This window comes from Delphinapterus leucas, chromosome 3 (genome assembly GCF_059928025.1).
Source record: "Delphinapterus leucas isolate spDelLeu-1000000601 "Yukka" chromosome 3, BTC_Dleu_Yukka2, whole genome shotgun sequence".
NCBI lineage: Eukaryota > Metazoa > Chordata > Mammalia > Artiodactyla > Monodontidae > Delphinapterus > Delphinapterus leucas.
In genome coordinates, this window is record NC_143131.1 from 99,410,797 (window position 1) to 99,428,492 (window position 17,696).

Sequence of the window (17,696 nt, forward strand, 5' to 3'; positions counted from 1 at the left end):
TCCAGATATGGTAGTCCCCAAAATTGACATTCTCAGGTATTGGTGAAAGAAATTTTGTGTTGGGTATTTTTTAAGTTATACTGTAAATTTCTTTTGTCCTTTTGATTCATAAGTAAGTTAACATATCCATAAGTTTTCTTTCTTTTTTCTTTTTAAAAGATTGCAGCATCCTATGGAAATGTTGTATCTGTTTTTGAACCAGTTAACCTACCGAAGCAAAAGAAAAATTTGGTCAGTAATTCATCTTTTTCTCTTAGAAATGAAAATGTGTTGTGTATTAAAAGATACCATTTTTAAGAGTACAAAATTAGAGTGATCGCATAAATCAGTATAAATTATACACTGTAATTAAAGACAACATGTTAAATGCCACTTCCTTATTAAAGATGTATGTTTCATTGAAGTAGAATTAAACTAAATTGTGCATATGAATTATCTTGAAATGCTTTTCGTTTTTTCCATCTATCATTTTTTTCTTTTATTAAGTATTTGAAGAGTCAACAACTTGAAACTTGTCAGTTACTTTATTGCTAGTGGCAAACATCATTGTCCAGTCATATGTGGCACTTGTTCTTTGTTTCTGTGATCTACTTTTAGGTAGTTTTTCTGCTTTATATATTTTGTTCTTAAAGTGACATGTTTTAATTGCAAAGTCTTAACCTACCCCTTGAACTTACTTTCTTGCACTTATTATATCATGTAATAATTGTTAGCAGGTCAGTGAATTTTTTTTTAATAAATAAACTATATTCAGAAATAGTTCCTGAGAGTTGGTTAAAACTTTATAATTTATAAATATTGAGGTTATGTAGTAGATTTCTTGGGTGTTTAGATGCTCTTAAAGATAACAGTCAGAACAGGCTGTTTTATCCATTTCTACTGAAGGTTAAGCTAGTGATTTGAACCATGTGGAAGAAGATCAGCATGGTGTGGTCTAAAGAGCATTGTAGTAGGAGTCATAGGACTGGTTTATTTCTCTGCTGCTCTGTAGCTATTGAAACTAAGCAGGTCAACCTTAAGAGGCTCTTTGCTCAATTCCGAAATTGGTTAATGTTTGTTTATTTTTGATGTCAAAGACTGTGGAAATGTGTTAAATGTAAAGAATTAAACAGTGTGTCAACAATAGATTTATCTTATATATCTTTTAATAGCTTTCATTTCATTTTCACTTAGCTCATTAGTATTTTACAAATTCCTTCTGACTTAGTTGGGCAGCTGTTATTTCTTTTTTATAAATAAGGCAACAGAGACCCCAAAATAAGTGACTTGAGCAATGAAACAGCTATTGAGCCCCAGAATTAAGAGAGAAACTAGTTGTCTTGATTCCTGGGTGTGAGCATTCTTTTTCCTTACCTTGTGTTAATGAAAAATATTTTCTCTGGGTTAATTGATATCCATTTTAAAATTTCATGGAAGGAGAGTCCACAATTCTCTCCTCATTTCTATTTGTGTTTATATATTACCTAATGAATCCAGTGTTAGAGGCTCTCACACCCTTATGAGTTAGTAACTGATAGCACTAAAAACAAATTTTAAAGGTGGTTGCTCCATCCAAAACACTGTATTTCAAATAATACTCAATAAGTATTTGTTGAATGAAATAGCTGACTTTAAAAAAAAAATCAGTTTGTTATGTTAAAATGCCTTTATTGATAAGGGTAGAATTGAGAATTTCAGGTTTTGCCCATTTTCTCTTGTACTAATTATAATTGTTTAATATAATAGTGTAAAAAATTCAATAAGAAGAGGCTTGTTTATTGGTAGGCAGCACTGACTTTGCAGAGAGGGTGAAAAAAAAGCCTGATGAATAAAGGGAAAACTGGATCAAATGGAAAAATCATAAACTTGGAAGATGCACAAAATCTTGAATTCCAGGATATAGTCTCAGAGAATCCTTAGAGCCTCATAAAAAATATTATATTCTTTTATTTGTACATTCTGGAATATTCTTTTAAGATGGTGGTTCTTCACAAGAGGTACACTTCAGAATCACTAGTTGATATGTGTGTCCATATCCTGCCCTGAGGAATTCTAAATGTGTAGGTGTGGGATTGTGCCTGTGTGCTTGTACATCTAGATCTAGAGGGAGTTCTGATGTGTGCTGTGATTGAGAGCCATTCCTGCAGGATAGTGTTTCATAAAAGCATATTCTGCAGGCCACCTGTATCAGAATCACCTAGAGATGTTGGTTTAAAGTACAGATTTCCTGTGCCCAGTTCTGGACCTTTTGAATCTGAACCTTTGGGCATGGGTCTTGAGCATTTGAATTTTTAATAAACATCTTAGGGTGTTTTCATACTAAAGTATGGGAACGACTACATTAAGATAGTGTTTATGGATCTCAATGTATTAGAGGTTAGAGAAGTCAACTTAGTAGGCCACAACCTGAATTTAAAAGAAAATGGAATATAATACAAAATGTTAAGAGTGCATCACATGTATTAAGGGTGAACTTAGATTGCATTTATGTGTGTGTATGTGTGTTTGTTCTGGGTTATAGTGCAACATGTATTTCTTACTGGTTTGCAGGTTAAAAAAGTTTGAAAAATATTGCTTTAAGGAATGAAAAGCCCTTAAATTATGTAATGTAAGGGAAGTGTTAACATCTCTTATTCTGAATTTTCACACATAACCGTACGCCCTCAGGTGAAGATGAAACTTTATAGAGGAGGAATCCTCAAATAGCAGACACAGACATATTTAAAATTAAACCTTTGTAACTGTAATAATAATAAAGTAATAATTATAACTTTAAAAGGCTGAGGTTAATATATATGTTGTCCTAGTTGGCAGATACTTATTGGTTGTTTAAATATACTAAAGACAGGCTTTTGGACTTCTAGGAATGGATGTTCTCTCACTGATCTCCTCCATCACATATTCCTTATTTTTCTTGACAAGCTGAACATTTTATTCTCTTTAAGTATGACTACATGGTCAATTATACCTAAAAAAAATGAGTACATGTATTGTTAAAAATAATTAGTGTCAGTATATACATTTGACAGAAAAGATGCCAATAATTATTGACTAAATGACTTTTTAATTTTAGGAATTATATAGTCAGTGGCAGAAAAGTGGCCAATTTTTTCTGGACTCAATAGCACACAATATAACTTGGGATCCTGCAGGTAAGAATACAAGAAGAATTAACTGAAGTGAAATAACACTTGTCTAGGCTATTGCTTTTTTTTCTTACTTTCATGTATTTCAGTTCTGCTTTGTGTGAAATGGTGGGGAACACAAAAGTAAGTAAAACAGGCTGTGCTATTTTAGAGCTTATACTGAAATGAGGAAAATATGCACCATAATAGTGTCCAGCTATTGTAGGAATACCTGTTGTTTTGGGAAGGAGACACTGATTCTTTGTGGGGAATCAAAGTTCCATTGCAGAGGAGCCTTTTGCCATGAGAGTAGATAGATTTTGACAATGAAGGTGGGGATAGGTTGAGGAAGGAAAAAAGAAGTGAATTCTAAGAAGAGATAATGTGTATATGTATCAGTTATCTATTTCTGCATTAAAAAATCATCCTAAAGTCATTTTTGCCAATTTACCAGAGTGAGTGAGCAAAGAGGAACAAAGAAAGAAAGCATAAGATATATTCTAGTAATGGTTAGTACTTCATTGAGGCTGGAGTGAGTCTGGTGATAAGATAAGAATACAGCATATATGGAAAGCCTTTACAGTCATGTGAAGAATTAAAGAATTTTAATTTAATTCCTTTTAATTGTATAAAATGTATAGGTTTTTGAAAATGGCTAGTGACAGGCTAAGATTTATGGTTTTGCCAGATTTTTCTAGTAGCAGTAACTTAGAATGATCAGACACAAGAGGAACAGGAAGATAAATACTGTATTATCTATAATTACCTTTGGAAGGTATGCATTCACAGTAGTCTGAAAGAGAAATAAGAACTTGTTTCAGTGCCTTTATCATAGTAGGTGCTCAATTAATATGGCGTGACTAATGAAAGGAATACATGGATATGAAATGCATTTAGGTAGTCGAATTGACATTACTTGACAACTGGATTTCACATTATTCTGAGGGTATCTTTGATTACAAGAAGAGTGATATGTAGGAGTTAGAGATAGTGGAACATAAGTTTTATTTGGATGTATGGAATTTGAGATGCTTGCATATCCTATAGCAGTATTCATTAGATCGTTAGAAATTTGAATCTAAATTTATGAAAGAAGTTATCTTTGGAGCATAGAACTAGAAGTCATCAGTTAAGATAAGATAAATTTTAATATAGTAGATAAAATGGCTGAGAAAAAATGTTAATTTAGAATATGAAGTTCAGAACCTTGGGAAATTATTTTAGAAGGTAAAAGAGATTATCTTAGATTAAATAAAAATCACATAATGCTTTAAGATGTTTTTTCTCATGAGATTGATGCTTAATAGCTGGTAGCCTACAGGTATATTTTATGCATACAGTGAAAAGAGTAAAAATTTGTCCTGGGTTCAAATTTGGCATTTAATACAGCACTTTGAATATAACTCTACTCTGGATAGGGTCGCTGATGTCCAGTTTATGCCTGTTTCCTCATAAGATTATTAGCAGTGTCACCTTTACTTTCACAAGTGTTCCTATTTGGATGATAAATTATATGGTTACTCTATGATAGCACTACAATTTATTGTAATTATTTGTTTACCTTTTTTTTATTATGCAAGGGCTTAAATTCTATTTTATTCAGTATTTTATTTATCTTTAGGGGTCCATCATATATTAAGCTCTCAATAAATGTTTACATATATGACTACAAGTTTTGTGATCATGAGCAGATTACTTAACATATCAAGAATGGTTAACTCACTTTAAATTAAGGTAATATCTATTTCACAAGATAGTTTTTTAATGATTAGATATGGTAGTATATATGAAAGTACTTGGTACTTTCTGTAAAAAGGTATTTATGTAGGTACTTACCTATAAAAATATTGTTAGCAAGTGAACTGGCTACTTGAAGTCTCATGAATAACTGTAATAAAAACATTTATTATTTGAATTGAGTGATATTTCTTTAGTAATGACATAGTAGTTGCCTGGAATTTTTGTACCTGCAGTCTGTAAGTACTAATTCTTTAGAAGGTAGTATTGATATTGTTATTGATATTGACAGTATTTTAGTTCTTCTAAAATCATCATTACAGAGTAGTATTAGAAGATAACTACTTATTTTCTTAACATATCTAGCAGTGACTTGCCAGCATTTCATGACCATTATCTTTTAAATCATGATTTATTTAAAATTCACATAAAAGTTTATCATTTTTCTTTTTATAATCAAAAAGTTTAAAATTTAAGTGGTTTGGTTGAGAAATGGGTTATTACTGTAATATATATTGGGGAGCTATTATTACTTTTGTAAATGAACTTTGTAATTATTTATATAAACAGATTTAGAATATATTAAGTGAAATACTAGTATTTTGGTTTTGATGAATATTTACTTATTAGTATATGCCAGGTATTGGGATATAAAGAATATTTTTCAGATGGTGCTAGTAAACTGACTATAGTGCCTTTGTGTTGTCTCCAAACGCACTATTGCATCTTGCTTAAATCATAAGACTTACTATTTTAGACTTAATGCTTTTTTTTCCTACTTTGATATCTATACTTCTGCCTTTCTGTTCAAATCAATGTATTATGCCATACCTTACCTACTTTTGTTTCATTCCATAACTGGGATGAATTATTTTGTATTCTATATTAATTTCTTAATCCTTCATGGGTTACCTTAGTTTCACCTTTAGTTTATGTTAAAGAAAACTTGTCAAAACTGAATTTATAGATACAGAGAACAGATTGGTAGTTGTCAGAGGCAGTGGGCTGGAGTAGGGTGGGGTGGGATTGGGGAGAGTAGATGAAATAGGTGAAGGTACAAACTTTCAGTTCTGAAATAAATAAATCCTGGGATGTGATGTATGACATAGTGACTATGCTTAATAATTCTGTATTGTGTATTTGAAAGTTGCTAAGAGAAAGTAGATCTTAAAGTTCTCATCATGAAAAACATTGTAACCATGTGTGGTGATGAATGTTAAGGACTTATTGTGGTGGTCATTTCACACTGTATACAAATATTGAATCATTATGTTGTAACCTGAAACTAATACAATGATACATGTCAGTTACATCTCAGTAAAAAAAAAGAAAACGTATGTATGTTGCTAAGCTAAACAGTGGAATGATAACCATATTTAAATGGAATGTCTCATTAGTATCAATACTTTTTGGGCTGTTTTTATCTGTCTATAGGACTTTCCACCTAGTTGCTATTATTTATTGAGCTTCTGCTAAGTGCCTAGCCTGTGCTAGATATGTAGTACATATTATAGCTAATTCTTACAACAGCTCTACACAAACTTCTAATTTTATAGGTGAGAAAATTGAGACTCAGAGGTTGCCCAACTCGATCAAATTCACATAGCTAATTGAGTAACTTATTTGGGATTTAGACACAAGGATTTCTGATCTAAAGTCAGTGTTTTGCCACAGACTCACTTTTTAAATAAAGTGATCTTTCCAGAGAGATAGAATGCCTTATTTATTGTCAGCTTTTTGGCCAAAATTGTACTGCCTTTATTTTCTTTGATAGCACAATCTTCCACTCAGTTCCCCAAGTCATAAAGTTGGAATCTGTCCTTGAAACCTCTTGTATCTCTCTGTTTTTTACTTGGTGTCATGCCATGAAAATTCTGTTCTTTTTTTTGAAATGGCTTTTAAATCCATGCTTATTACTTTAATATTTGATTCAGATCCTCATGATTTCCCATCTGTATTTATTATAGTCATTTAACCAGATTTCCCGGCATCTTAAATTTTTCCTAATCTTGCCTATCTCTAGAGTTATAAAGAATCATAATTTACCCTTCTTTGTTTACTGGAGTTTTTGAAAGTACGGTGAAAATTATGGAATATCTCTCTAGAAAAATGCGCAAAGTATACCTATAACTTTTGCATGTATGTCATTGGAAGGAGGTTTATGGGCATCTTACGTCCATCTGTTGACAGCCCCTCCCAGTTGAGACCCCTTGTTCTAAAATACAGATACACTTATGTAAACTACACACCCCCTAAATAAAACTTTTAACTTCCAGCTACCTATAACAAACTCTGAACTCTTTATGAACCTCAAAAATGCTTCACAATATGATCCCTTTTTTCCAAACTTATTTCTTTTTCTAGGTCTACTACGTACCTTATCCCTTAACTATAATGAGATTATGAGGCATTCTCTGGAATATATTTGAACTTGCATGTTTTCATGCTTCTGTTCATAATATTTCTCTACTGGAATGTGAACCCATCATGAAAAAGGACAGTCTTTCATTTCTTATTGTATTGCCAGTGCCTAGCACAGTGCCTGTTACAAAGAAGATGCTCATTAAATGTTTGTTGGATGAGAGATAAGATCTGTTCCCTTTTTTGCCTTAAGTTTCTTCAACAAAGTTAAAATATAGCCTTACTCCCCCATACCCCAAATCTTTTTGTTATTTGACTTTTTAAAAAAGTTGTATTATCTTTATAGTATTATATAAAACTCTTGAGCATGTACTTAACTCACTAATTAAATACCTAAATAGTAATTGGTGAATGATATATATATATATATATATATGTTATTATTTTTTTTGATATATATATATTTTAGGCAATCGTCTTTTAACTGGTTCTAGCTGTTTGCAACTGTGGTCCAGTGCTAACTTGGAGAAATCAGCTGAAGATGAAAATCCAGATAAAACAGATCTTAACTTTGGGGATTGGAGATGCATTTGGCATTGCAAGTAAGCAATTAATTAGGGGATTAAACCAATAAACCTGTTCCATGTGGTCTTATATTATAAATGCATTTTAGTTGGTGTAAAACCATACTAACATAAAAAGTATTGATTTTGACATGCCTTTTATATACAGAGGATTCACCATTTCCCATGTTCTGCAGACCCTTTTTTACTTTTTTTAAATTGTTGAATAAAACAACTAGGAAGAAACGTAGAAATGTGTTAGGCCTATATGAAGATAGTTAAATAAGAACTTGCTAAATTATACAAAAGGAGACAGAGACACCTGTCATGATTTTGAATGGAAGTTTTCCTATTGTGAAGTATATTTTTCCCAGACTAATCTGTATGTTGAACATTATCCTTATCAAAATCTCATTGGAATTTCTACTTTTGAGCATAGTTCAAATTTTATTTAAAAGGACAAATATGGGAAAATCAGGAAAATCCTGAAAGAAGAAAAGAATGAAGATAAACAGTATAGTAAAATGAATTCTAAAGCTACAACTGGTCAAGCAGTTTGTTGTTGATACAGGAACAGATAGATTAGGGTCCAGGGTTAGACCCAATTATACTTGGAGATTCAGTATATAAGGTGGCATTTTACATCAGTGGGGCAACTTGCTAGCTCTGTGGAGGAGAAAATGACGTTAGAATCTCTTTCATACTTGGCACCAAAATAAATTTCAAAGGAAGAAGAAGCAATATCTATACAATGAAAAAATTTTAGAAGAAAATATCGGTGAATTGTCATAGTTTAATACTACCATGTCCAGTATGATAGCCTCATTTCACTTGAGCCCTTGAAATATGGCTAGACTTAACTGAGATGTCCTAAAAGTATAAAATGAACACTAGATTTCAAAAACTTTGCACAAAGAAAAAAATGTAAAACTCTTATTAAATTTTAATTGATTACACATTAAAATGATAATATTTTTGATATATTGGATTAAATAAAATATACTTAATTTCACCTGTTTCCTTTTACTTTTTTAAATGTCACTACTAGGAAATTAAAAATTACATATTGGGCTAACATTTATCATTTGTGTTCTATCACTGTTGGATGAGAAGTGCTATTTTAGAGTTATGGAAAAAATTTCTAAGTATGACACCAAAATTAGAAACTGAAAGGAAAGAAAAGGAAAAAATTAATAGTTTTGTGTATCAATAAAAAATTTCTGTAAAGCAAAAAGACCATAAGGAAAAGAACCAAAAACTTGTTGGGAAATATGTGCAATTTTGGGTTAATGCCTTTTTTAAAAGGAGGTCTTAAAAATTAACTAGAAAATAACATATCTCAAAAGTAAACAAAAATGGACAATGAAGAGAAAATTTTTTTTGAGAAAAATTTTAAACAGTAGTACATATGAATAATGAGCATATTAAGAGTTGATTGACTTCACTCAAAACCATAAAGAAGAGAATGAATAATACCTATTACGAGTGAGTGGAGAAAAGGTATTCTTATATACTCTTAATAAGGGCATACAATTGGTATCATCTTTCTAGAGATCAATTTGGAAATATGAATCAACAGGCTTAATTTTTCTTATGCCCTTTAGATAGCAAGTCCAAGTTTCTTTCATTCATTCAACAAATATTTGTTGAGTGCTTATCATGTTCCAGACAGTGGTAAAAGCGCTTAGAATATAGCTGTGAACACATAGGGGGAGATAGACAATACACCAGTAAATCAGTATGACAGGACGTTAGGAATGGCATTCTTCCTGAGTCAATTTTACATATTTTTAAAAAATTTATTTTATTTTTTAAAATTTTGGCTGTGTTGGGTCTTCGTTGCTGCGTGCGGGCTTTCTCTAATTACGGCGAGCGGGGGCTACTCTTCATTGCGGTGCGCTGGCTTCTCATTGTGGTGGCTTCTCTTGTTGCGGAGCACGGGCTCTAGGCGTGGCTTGCAGGCTCAGCAGTTGTGGTGCACGGGCTTAGTTGCATGTGGGATCCTCCCAGACCAGGGCTCGAACCCGTGTCCCCTGCACTGGCAGGCGGATTCTTAACTACTGCGCCACCCAGGAAGTCCCCTGAGTCAGTTTCATATGAAGCAGTAATAGGGTATAAATCAGATACCAAAGTCAGAGTAAGGCAGACCTCCTATATGTATAGAATATACAAAGGAGATTTCAAAGGAGCTGGTTCTGTGTTTTTTTGCACCCCCTCAGCCAGATCATGGGTGTTAAAAAGGGTTTACATGTAGAGAGGAAATAAGATTTTGCAAAGAGTTCTTTAGAAAGAGCTAATGGGGGAGAGAAGAACAAAGAAGTGCTATAGTGCCTTCACTGCAGATCTAGTAAGGGGATTCCTTGGGTTGAACTGAGAATTTGAAATGTATTTCTTGCATTTGGGAGAGGGGAAGGATATTAAGTTAAATCATAATCAGAGTTATACAGTGGGAACTTGGACTAGACATACTAATTGTTTATTTGAGGTGGTTTGTTATTTAAGTAAGCAATAAAGCCTTGGACTAGAAACTATGCCAGTTTTATTTTAGAATCAACTGAAGATTACACTAACTGGAATACATTTCAAAGTTGGGTTTGATCATACATTTGTGGTGCATTTAGAACACTGCTTATACCTGTTAGATGAGGACCAGTAGGTACGATAGAGAATAATTAAGTAGGGTAGGGGGAAGAAGAGTAGAGGTGACATTTGAGTATAGACCTGAAGGAAGTGAGTGAGTAAGCTATGTGTGTGTATCTTCTGGTGAAGAACGTTGTAGGAGGAGGGAACTAGTGCAAGGCTCTGAGGTAAGTGTATGTTACCTTGTGGCTGGAGTAAAGTGAACAAAGTAAGGAGTAATAGGGGAGTCAGGAGTCAGCTTATAGGTTATTGTGAGGCTTTTGCCTTTTATTTTGAGTGAGTTGGGAAGGCCTTGGGGGTTTTAAGCAGAGGGTATGTTGAGATCTAGTGGATTGGCCAAAAAGTTCGTTCGGTTAGTGAATACGTTCAATAAAGTTCTTCGTGAAAATGAAAAATGTCTCTTATTTTTACTTAAAACCAAACAAACTTTCTGGCCAACCCAGTAATTCTCTTTTAAAAGAACTGCTTTAGCTACTGTTTTAAGAAAAGACTGTAGGGGCAAAAGGTCACAATCATGGAGACCAGACTTTTAATTATTTGTTTTAAAGATGTCCTTAGGATTAACCAGATGCATAAAAATGTTCATTGTACTACTTAATGTTCATGACATATTTTAAAATAAATATTACAAAGCAGATTGTAAATATGGCATCAGTTTCCATCTCCTTCCCCACACCCTTCCACAGAAAGTAGATGGAGAGGGAATATGGAAGAGGTCTGGAAGTCAGTGTATTAAAATGTTAACAGTGATTTTGCATGGGAATGAGTGTTGTGGTATTGGTGAAGCTATGGATGATTTTATTTTCTTCCTTTCACCCATTTGTATCAATATTTTCTGTTATGTATTTGTAACATTTAAAATCAGGGAAGGGACTTCCCTGGTGGTCCAGTTGTTAAGACTCTGCGCTCCCAATGCAGGGCAGCTGGGTTCGATCCCTGGTCGGGGAACTAGATCCCGCATGCCGCTATTAGGAGCCCGCATGCCGCAACTAAAAGATTCCGAGTGCCACAACTAAAGATCCTGCACGCAGCAACGAAGATCCTGCGTGCCGCAGTAAGACCCGGCACAGCCAAACAAACAAATAAGCAAACAAATATTTTTTAGAAATCAGGGGGAAAAAGTTACTTTTATTTGGAATGAAATGTGACAAAATATCTCTTTGGCCTGCTTTACAAATAAATTTAGGATGAATCTATCTAAGCATGAACTTGGGTAAAGAAAAGGAAAGCAATCATAGTGAGAAGTGTCTTGAGATTAGTATATACAGGTAGCCAGAAGGGAAGGTGATGAAGGGAAATGAGCCGAAGCTCCTTGGAGAAGAAAAGACAACTATGTACCAAGTATGTTGGTGAACTTGGAAGGCCGAATCCATGATAGTTGCAAGTCTCCCATTAACCCATACATAATCTTTAATTATGCAAATGCTGCCTTAAGGCAGAATTCGTTTTAAAATACTGATTTACTGTCCTTGTAAATGTATGTTGGAATATAAGTATCTATGGCTCCGGAAATTAGGTTTCCAGATTAAAAAATGAAACCTTTCTTTCTCACATCCTAAGGGAATGAGACCTATGGCTCTTTTGTCTTAAGCTTTGAAGACTGACAAGTCAGGGCTTCCCTGGTGGCGCAGTGGTTGAGAGTCTGCCTGCCGATGCAGGGGACACGGGTTCGTGCCCCGGTCCGGGAAGATCCCACGTGCCGTGGAGCGGCTGGGCCCGTGAGCTATGGTCGCTGAGCCTGCTCGTCCAGAGCCTGTGCTCCGCAACGGGAGAGGCCACAACAGTGAGAGGCCCGCGTACCGCAAAAAAAAAAAAGACTGACAAGTCATTCCTTACATGATTCTTATGCATGGATATTTTTACATAAAAAATAATTTTTATATTTAATATTAAGTTTTCTATTTTTTAATTTATTTTATATTAGATATACTTAAAAGTGAGTGTAAAACTTGTTTTATCACAAAATTTTCTATTTGAAGCAAATTGCTGAATATAGTTTAGAGAAGTAATGTTGCATTCTCTTATTTAATTTTCCTTGAAAATTATTTCTTGTCTGTTTAATTTACAGAACTGCTTCCCAAGTTCATTTAATGAAGTTTTCACCAGATGGAGAATTTTTTGCCACTGCTGGGAAGGTAATTTGTAAAAATACTATTGTCAAGTTGTGTTTATGGTATAGTTTGAAATGTCAAAAAAAATTAGCTGGCTTCATTAAGTTGAAAACATTTTCTGTTAAAAATGTTAAGTAGCAAAAATTGGCTAAATATTGTGTTAAAGGCAGTATGGTATAATTGAAACAACATAGATCAAAGGTAGATCTGGGTATAAATTTGCCATTTACCAACTGTTTGATCTTGGGCAAGTAGTTACTCTCTTTGAGCCTTGGTTTTCTCATGTATAAACTGAGAATGATAGTACCCACCTCATAGGTCGTTGATCATCAGATTAGTTTAGACAGTGTATGTAAAGTGACTGGCACAGAGTCATGGATGAAGTATACTGTCAATAATCAACTATAACTACTATTTATGTTATCTTTTAGCTGACAGCTATATTAGGCTGTATTTACAGTAAAAGAATTTACAGACTTTCTAGAAGGACATTTGTAACTTTTCTTTGTTCTTACCTGTTTATTTCAGAATAATGCATTCCCTTGAAATTATTTTATTTTTAATCATTGGTTCACAGAGCACTTTACATACAACTAATAGTCTGAAGTTATTGTTCCCATGGCTCAAAACCTGCAGACTAAGAATATGAGATATACCTTAAACCCTCAGTGAGGTTTTTTTAGGATAAAAGTAGAGCTGTTTAATCTAATTGACTTTACAGTCAGCTTTGGGAATGCAATTAATAGCTTAAGAACAGAACCTGGTACATGCTAGTCTCTCTTGTTCTTGCTTTCCTTCTCAAATTAGGAGATGCAATTTTGATTGTGCTTAGAATATTTTACATAGTAGTAGTTGCTAACTAGTTATCATCAACATTTTCTTTGAACATTCACATGGTAATTTATAAAAACTGTGTTTTCAAAAATCACCAGTCTTTTGAAGTCTGCTAATGGTAATGCTTTTCTTATTTGGTATTTGGCTAAGTGGGCACGTGAAGCCCTAACTTCATCTTTAGGTCTTTCCTAAATGACTTTATTTTCCGTACCAAATGGTAACTAGCATTTTCCTTGAACCAACCCTTGCAAAATACACACATCCACACACATTAATTCTTAAAGAACAGTTAAGGAATGCTAGTAGAAAAGTATCAGAATCAGAGATTTTCTTCCTAATTTCTCCATGCCCAACTCCTCTTCACATCCCTAAGTTCCTTTAATTGGGGAGAAAAATCTTACTTTTGGTATTTGACTTAACCTTTAATTTAATTCTGATCTGGATGTTTTTTGTTTTTTTTTTTCCCCTTAGGATGACTGCCTTTTAAAGGTATGGTATAATGTAGAAAACTGGCGGACATCTGTTACCTCTCCAGATAAAAGTTCAGAAAAACAATCCCAAGGAGAAATTGAGTTTTCTTTTGTATATCTGGCCCATCCTCGAGCTGTAAATGGATTTTCCTGGCGTAAAACAAGCAAATATATGCCTAGGTCAGTGGATTAGTCATTTTTCCCATGTATTAAGAGAACATCATCTTTGTGACTTTGACTGCTTTTCTCACTTTGAGAATCATTCCTTTAGGATTTTTGCCTATGAAGATTCAAGTAATACTAGATTGTTATTGGACTGCAAACCTCTGGCCACCGGTCAACTATGGTTGACGCTTAAGAGGAGAGCCATATGAAAGGATAATTTACCTCTAGATCAGATATCTTTAAGTGACAGAGTTGTGCATCGTTTTCTTCTCTATGTTATGTATCCAATTCTTTCATCTCTTAATCATTCTTCAAATTGCCATTTGCATCAACTTTTTCACATTTCACTCCCTTATCTTGTCCCTTCTATATCTCCTCTGGTTTCCCTTTTTTTTTTTTTAATTAAAAAAAAAAAGGCTTTATTGAGAACATATACCATAAGGCCTCAAATATTTCTTTAACTGCACCCAGCATCTTTGAGGAGAAGTGCATGGGTTAATACATTATGATGCCGTAAACTAGGTATTAGTTTAACCTACACATGCATGCACAAACACACCTGTTAGTACTTTTTTTCTTTCCTGTAGTCCTTGCAAGACTTGATAATCCTGTTGAATTTTTGCCTATATTTAGTAAGTTACAGAGCTATTGTATTACTTAAGTATAGATATCCTTTTTGTTCCACATGGCCATTCTCAATTTGGCCACACTATGGATCAGTACAGGTTTTCCCTTATCTTTTTGTCATCTGAGATGTCTTAAGCTGATCCATGGTAGCATACCTAGATCATTTGTTGACTTTAGTTTTGCTCTTCTGAGCCAGCAGCGTATACCTAGATATTTAAAAAATTATTTTAGACATTTTTTAGAGCAGTTTCAGATTCACAGCAAAGCTGAAGGGAAGGTACAGAGATTTCTCACATAATCCTGTCCCCCACATATGCACAGCCTCCCCCATTATCAACATCCTCCACCAGAGTGGTACATTTGTTACAGTTGATGCTTATTTCAACACATTATTTTCACTTAAAGTTCATAGTTTACTTTGTGGTTCACTCTTGGTGTTGTACATTCGATGGGTTTGGATAAGTATATAATGGCATATATCCATCATTGTTATACCTAGACTTTTTTGAGCTATTTTGGAGTGCAGTAGTTACCATTCTTCCTACCTCAGTCCTACAGTGTAACAAAGCATAGGAGTAGGACACTGTAGGTACAGTGATGGTTCTTTTGTTAGAAGTATGTTTCACAGTTTTGGGGCTAAGGGAGAGTGGTGTGGGCAATCTGTATTGTTAGCGAAAGCACCTTTACTCCAGCTTCACTTTAAGAACTGTTGCTCTAGTACCCCTGAGATCATTGCCCACACGTATAAAAACGTGTTTAGAATAGAATGAGCTATGACAAATGTAAAGTAAAAATAGCTGTCATCACAAACTGTTAACCTTTTAGAACTATCAGAAGATTACATTATTTCGGAGGCTGATTTCTTCTTCTATTCCAGGTATTTTCATATGCAGCCAGTTAGACCACCAGAATACTAAAAACGAGGCTTGTGAAATATTTTATCTTTTGAGAGAGGACAGTCACATCTACTCCTGACCTAGTTCACTTAGTGTTGGCAAAAGTGATCACAGTGGATACAGAGGCAGTACCTTAAACTGGGGCATTATGAATGCCCAATGACAGCAAAAAGGCATATTAAGGGTTTTTTTTTGCCCTGCTTATTTTATCTCTTATCAACTAAATTCTGCAACATAGGGAGCTGATACAGAGCTAGACTTTTCTGTTAGTTACGGCATCTTTTCAAGGTTTCCAGAATTTCATTTTTGGATCCATTTCATTAAAGAACCAGCTAATCTCCCTTAGTTCTTTTAGTTTTCATTTTTGTTTCACCAGCTGCCTGCAGATATATAGTGGGAAGGCTGACCCTTTCTCATGAGGATGAAAGAGATCCCATCAAAGACCATTATCCTTTCTGATATGGAATCTTAAAATTAAGATGCTTAACCAGATGGTAATACTTTATACAAAGGGCCTGCTGGCTTGAGAGAGAAGAATGGGGAAGTGTTTGTAATGAGCATGTACTTCTTTACAAGTTAAAAATTGGTGTATGTAGGACAGGTTAGGAGGTCTGGTTATATCCCCCTAAAACGTCCAAAAGTTGGTTCTACATAACTAGTTTCAAAAGCATCTTAGCCTTTTGTTGTATTAACATAGGGCAGCTAAATAAAATAAAATTAAAAAAAAAAAAGATAGGACAGCTGTTGCAGACACTTACCCATCACATGGTTGCCCATATAAGGTCATTCATTTATATATCTGTATCTCTATCTATCTCTATATATATATATATATTTTTTTTTTTTTGGTTGGGAGGGAGAGTGCTATACCTGAATATGATACGCTTATTGGAGAGAGAATAAGATAACTTGATGAAGTGAGGAAGGGGGAGGTATTGCCTGAGCAATGTCTCAAATACATCTGGATATTTCTTCTATGCCATGCTTATATTACCTGCCAGCTGTTTGTAAGGCGTGGCATTATTTGTAAGGCGTGGTATCCTGAAGAGAGTCATCTGGGATCGAAGCCCTGTCCATGCTTCTGAGTTTTGCAACTTTTTAGCTTGCTTTGTTGATCTTGCCTAAGTTCTGTACCTCTCCTGATTGCTGTCTGTTCAGGCCTTTAGTCTCCTATCTTCTGCTCTTTCATTATAAGCCTTCCCATTCTGCCATTTACTGATTGGCACTATGAACCTTGAACTTCCATATTGCCTTTTTGTATTTTCTTCTGTTTCTGTTTATTTTTAATCTCATTGCTACTGCTTGTGTGTATTTAAATGTACTAGAGAGAAACTAAGGGAAGGAGGGGAGGAAAAGGTCAGAGGGAGAGGGAAAAAGAGGGAGAAAAATGAAGGAGGAAGAGGAGGGAGAGGCATAAGGCTGGGGAAAGGAAGGAGAAACAGAGGGTTTGGAAAGGTAAGAAGAAGGAGGGGCCTTAGGAAGGGGGTAGCGGTGAGAGGTAGGAGAGGTGGAAAGGGAGGGTGGGTTGGAGAACGTGAGAAGCAGAGAATTATAGGAGAAAGCAGAGGGAGAGAAGCCCAGAGAGTAGATGGAAAGGGGAGAAAAGTACGGGAGTATACACAGAGGGGGGGAGGGGAAGGGAGGGAGGTGTTAAAACAGAGGAGGGAATCTGAAGGAGAGAGCTACCAAGACAAAGCAAGCTGTTCTCCCTTTTCTTCGCCTTTGCTATTGTTCTTAAATCAAGTAGATACGTTTGTTTTAAAAAGTGACTACTACGGAATATTTTAATTTTTTTCTTTAACTTATTGGGTTACTTGATAGAAACCTTCTACTGATTGTTCTCTTTTAATCAGATATGTTTGAATAAGTGTCTGTTATAGGATATTGCAACTTTTTTTTTTTTTAATTTCCTGGGTTATCCAGTAGAAAGGTAGTCTTTGTTAATAGGGTTTCAGCCTTTGAGCTCTTGATGCTTGTGGGATTTATTAACATATATGTAATTGTTTTGTTATTTTGTGGGGTGGCAAGACAGTAAATTCACTGAAAGTCAAAAATGACTAATGAAGGAGGTGGCTAAAAAATCATGAATTTTTCTATTGCACTTGACTGCTTTTGTCATATGTTAGGCAAGGAAAGAGTAAGTGTACTGGTTACTTTAGCTTATTAGTGACAAGCGCATGTACCTTTA

The 17,696-nt window shown here is 34.4% G+C and overlaps 1 protein-coding gene across 18 annotated transcripts in view; it reads left to right on the forward strand.

Moving 5' to 3' along the window:
• Positions 1-17,696, forward strand: part of DMXL1 (Dmx like 1) — a 132,531-nt gene that overhangs the window by 16,811 nt on the left and 98,024 nt on the right. For all 18 annotated transcript variants that reach the window (XM_089909203.1, XM_089909215.1, XM_089909201.1 and 15 more), the window contains 5 exons: positions 160-231; positions 3,053-3,131; positions 7,672-7,804; positions 12,474-12,540; positions 13,822-14,000. In XM_089909203.1, the coding sequence (XP_089765329.1) occupies positions 160-231; positions 3,053-3,131; positions 7,672-7,804; positions 12,474-12,540; positions 13,822-14,000 (530 nt within the window). The remainder of the gene's footprint in view (positions 1-159; positions 232-3,052; positions 3,132-7,671; positions 7,805-12,473; positions 12,541-13,821; positions 14,001-17,696) is intronic.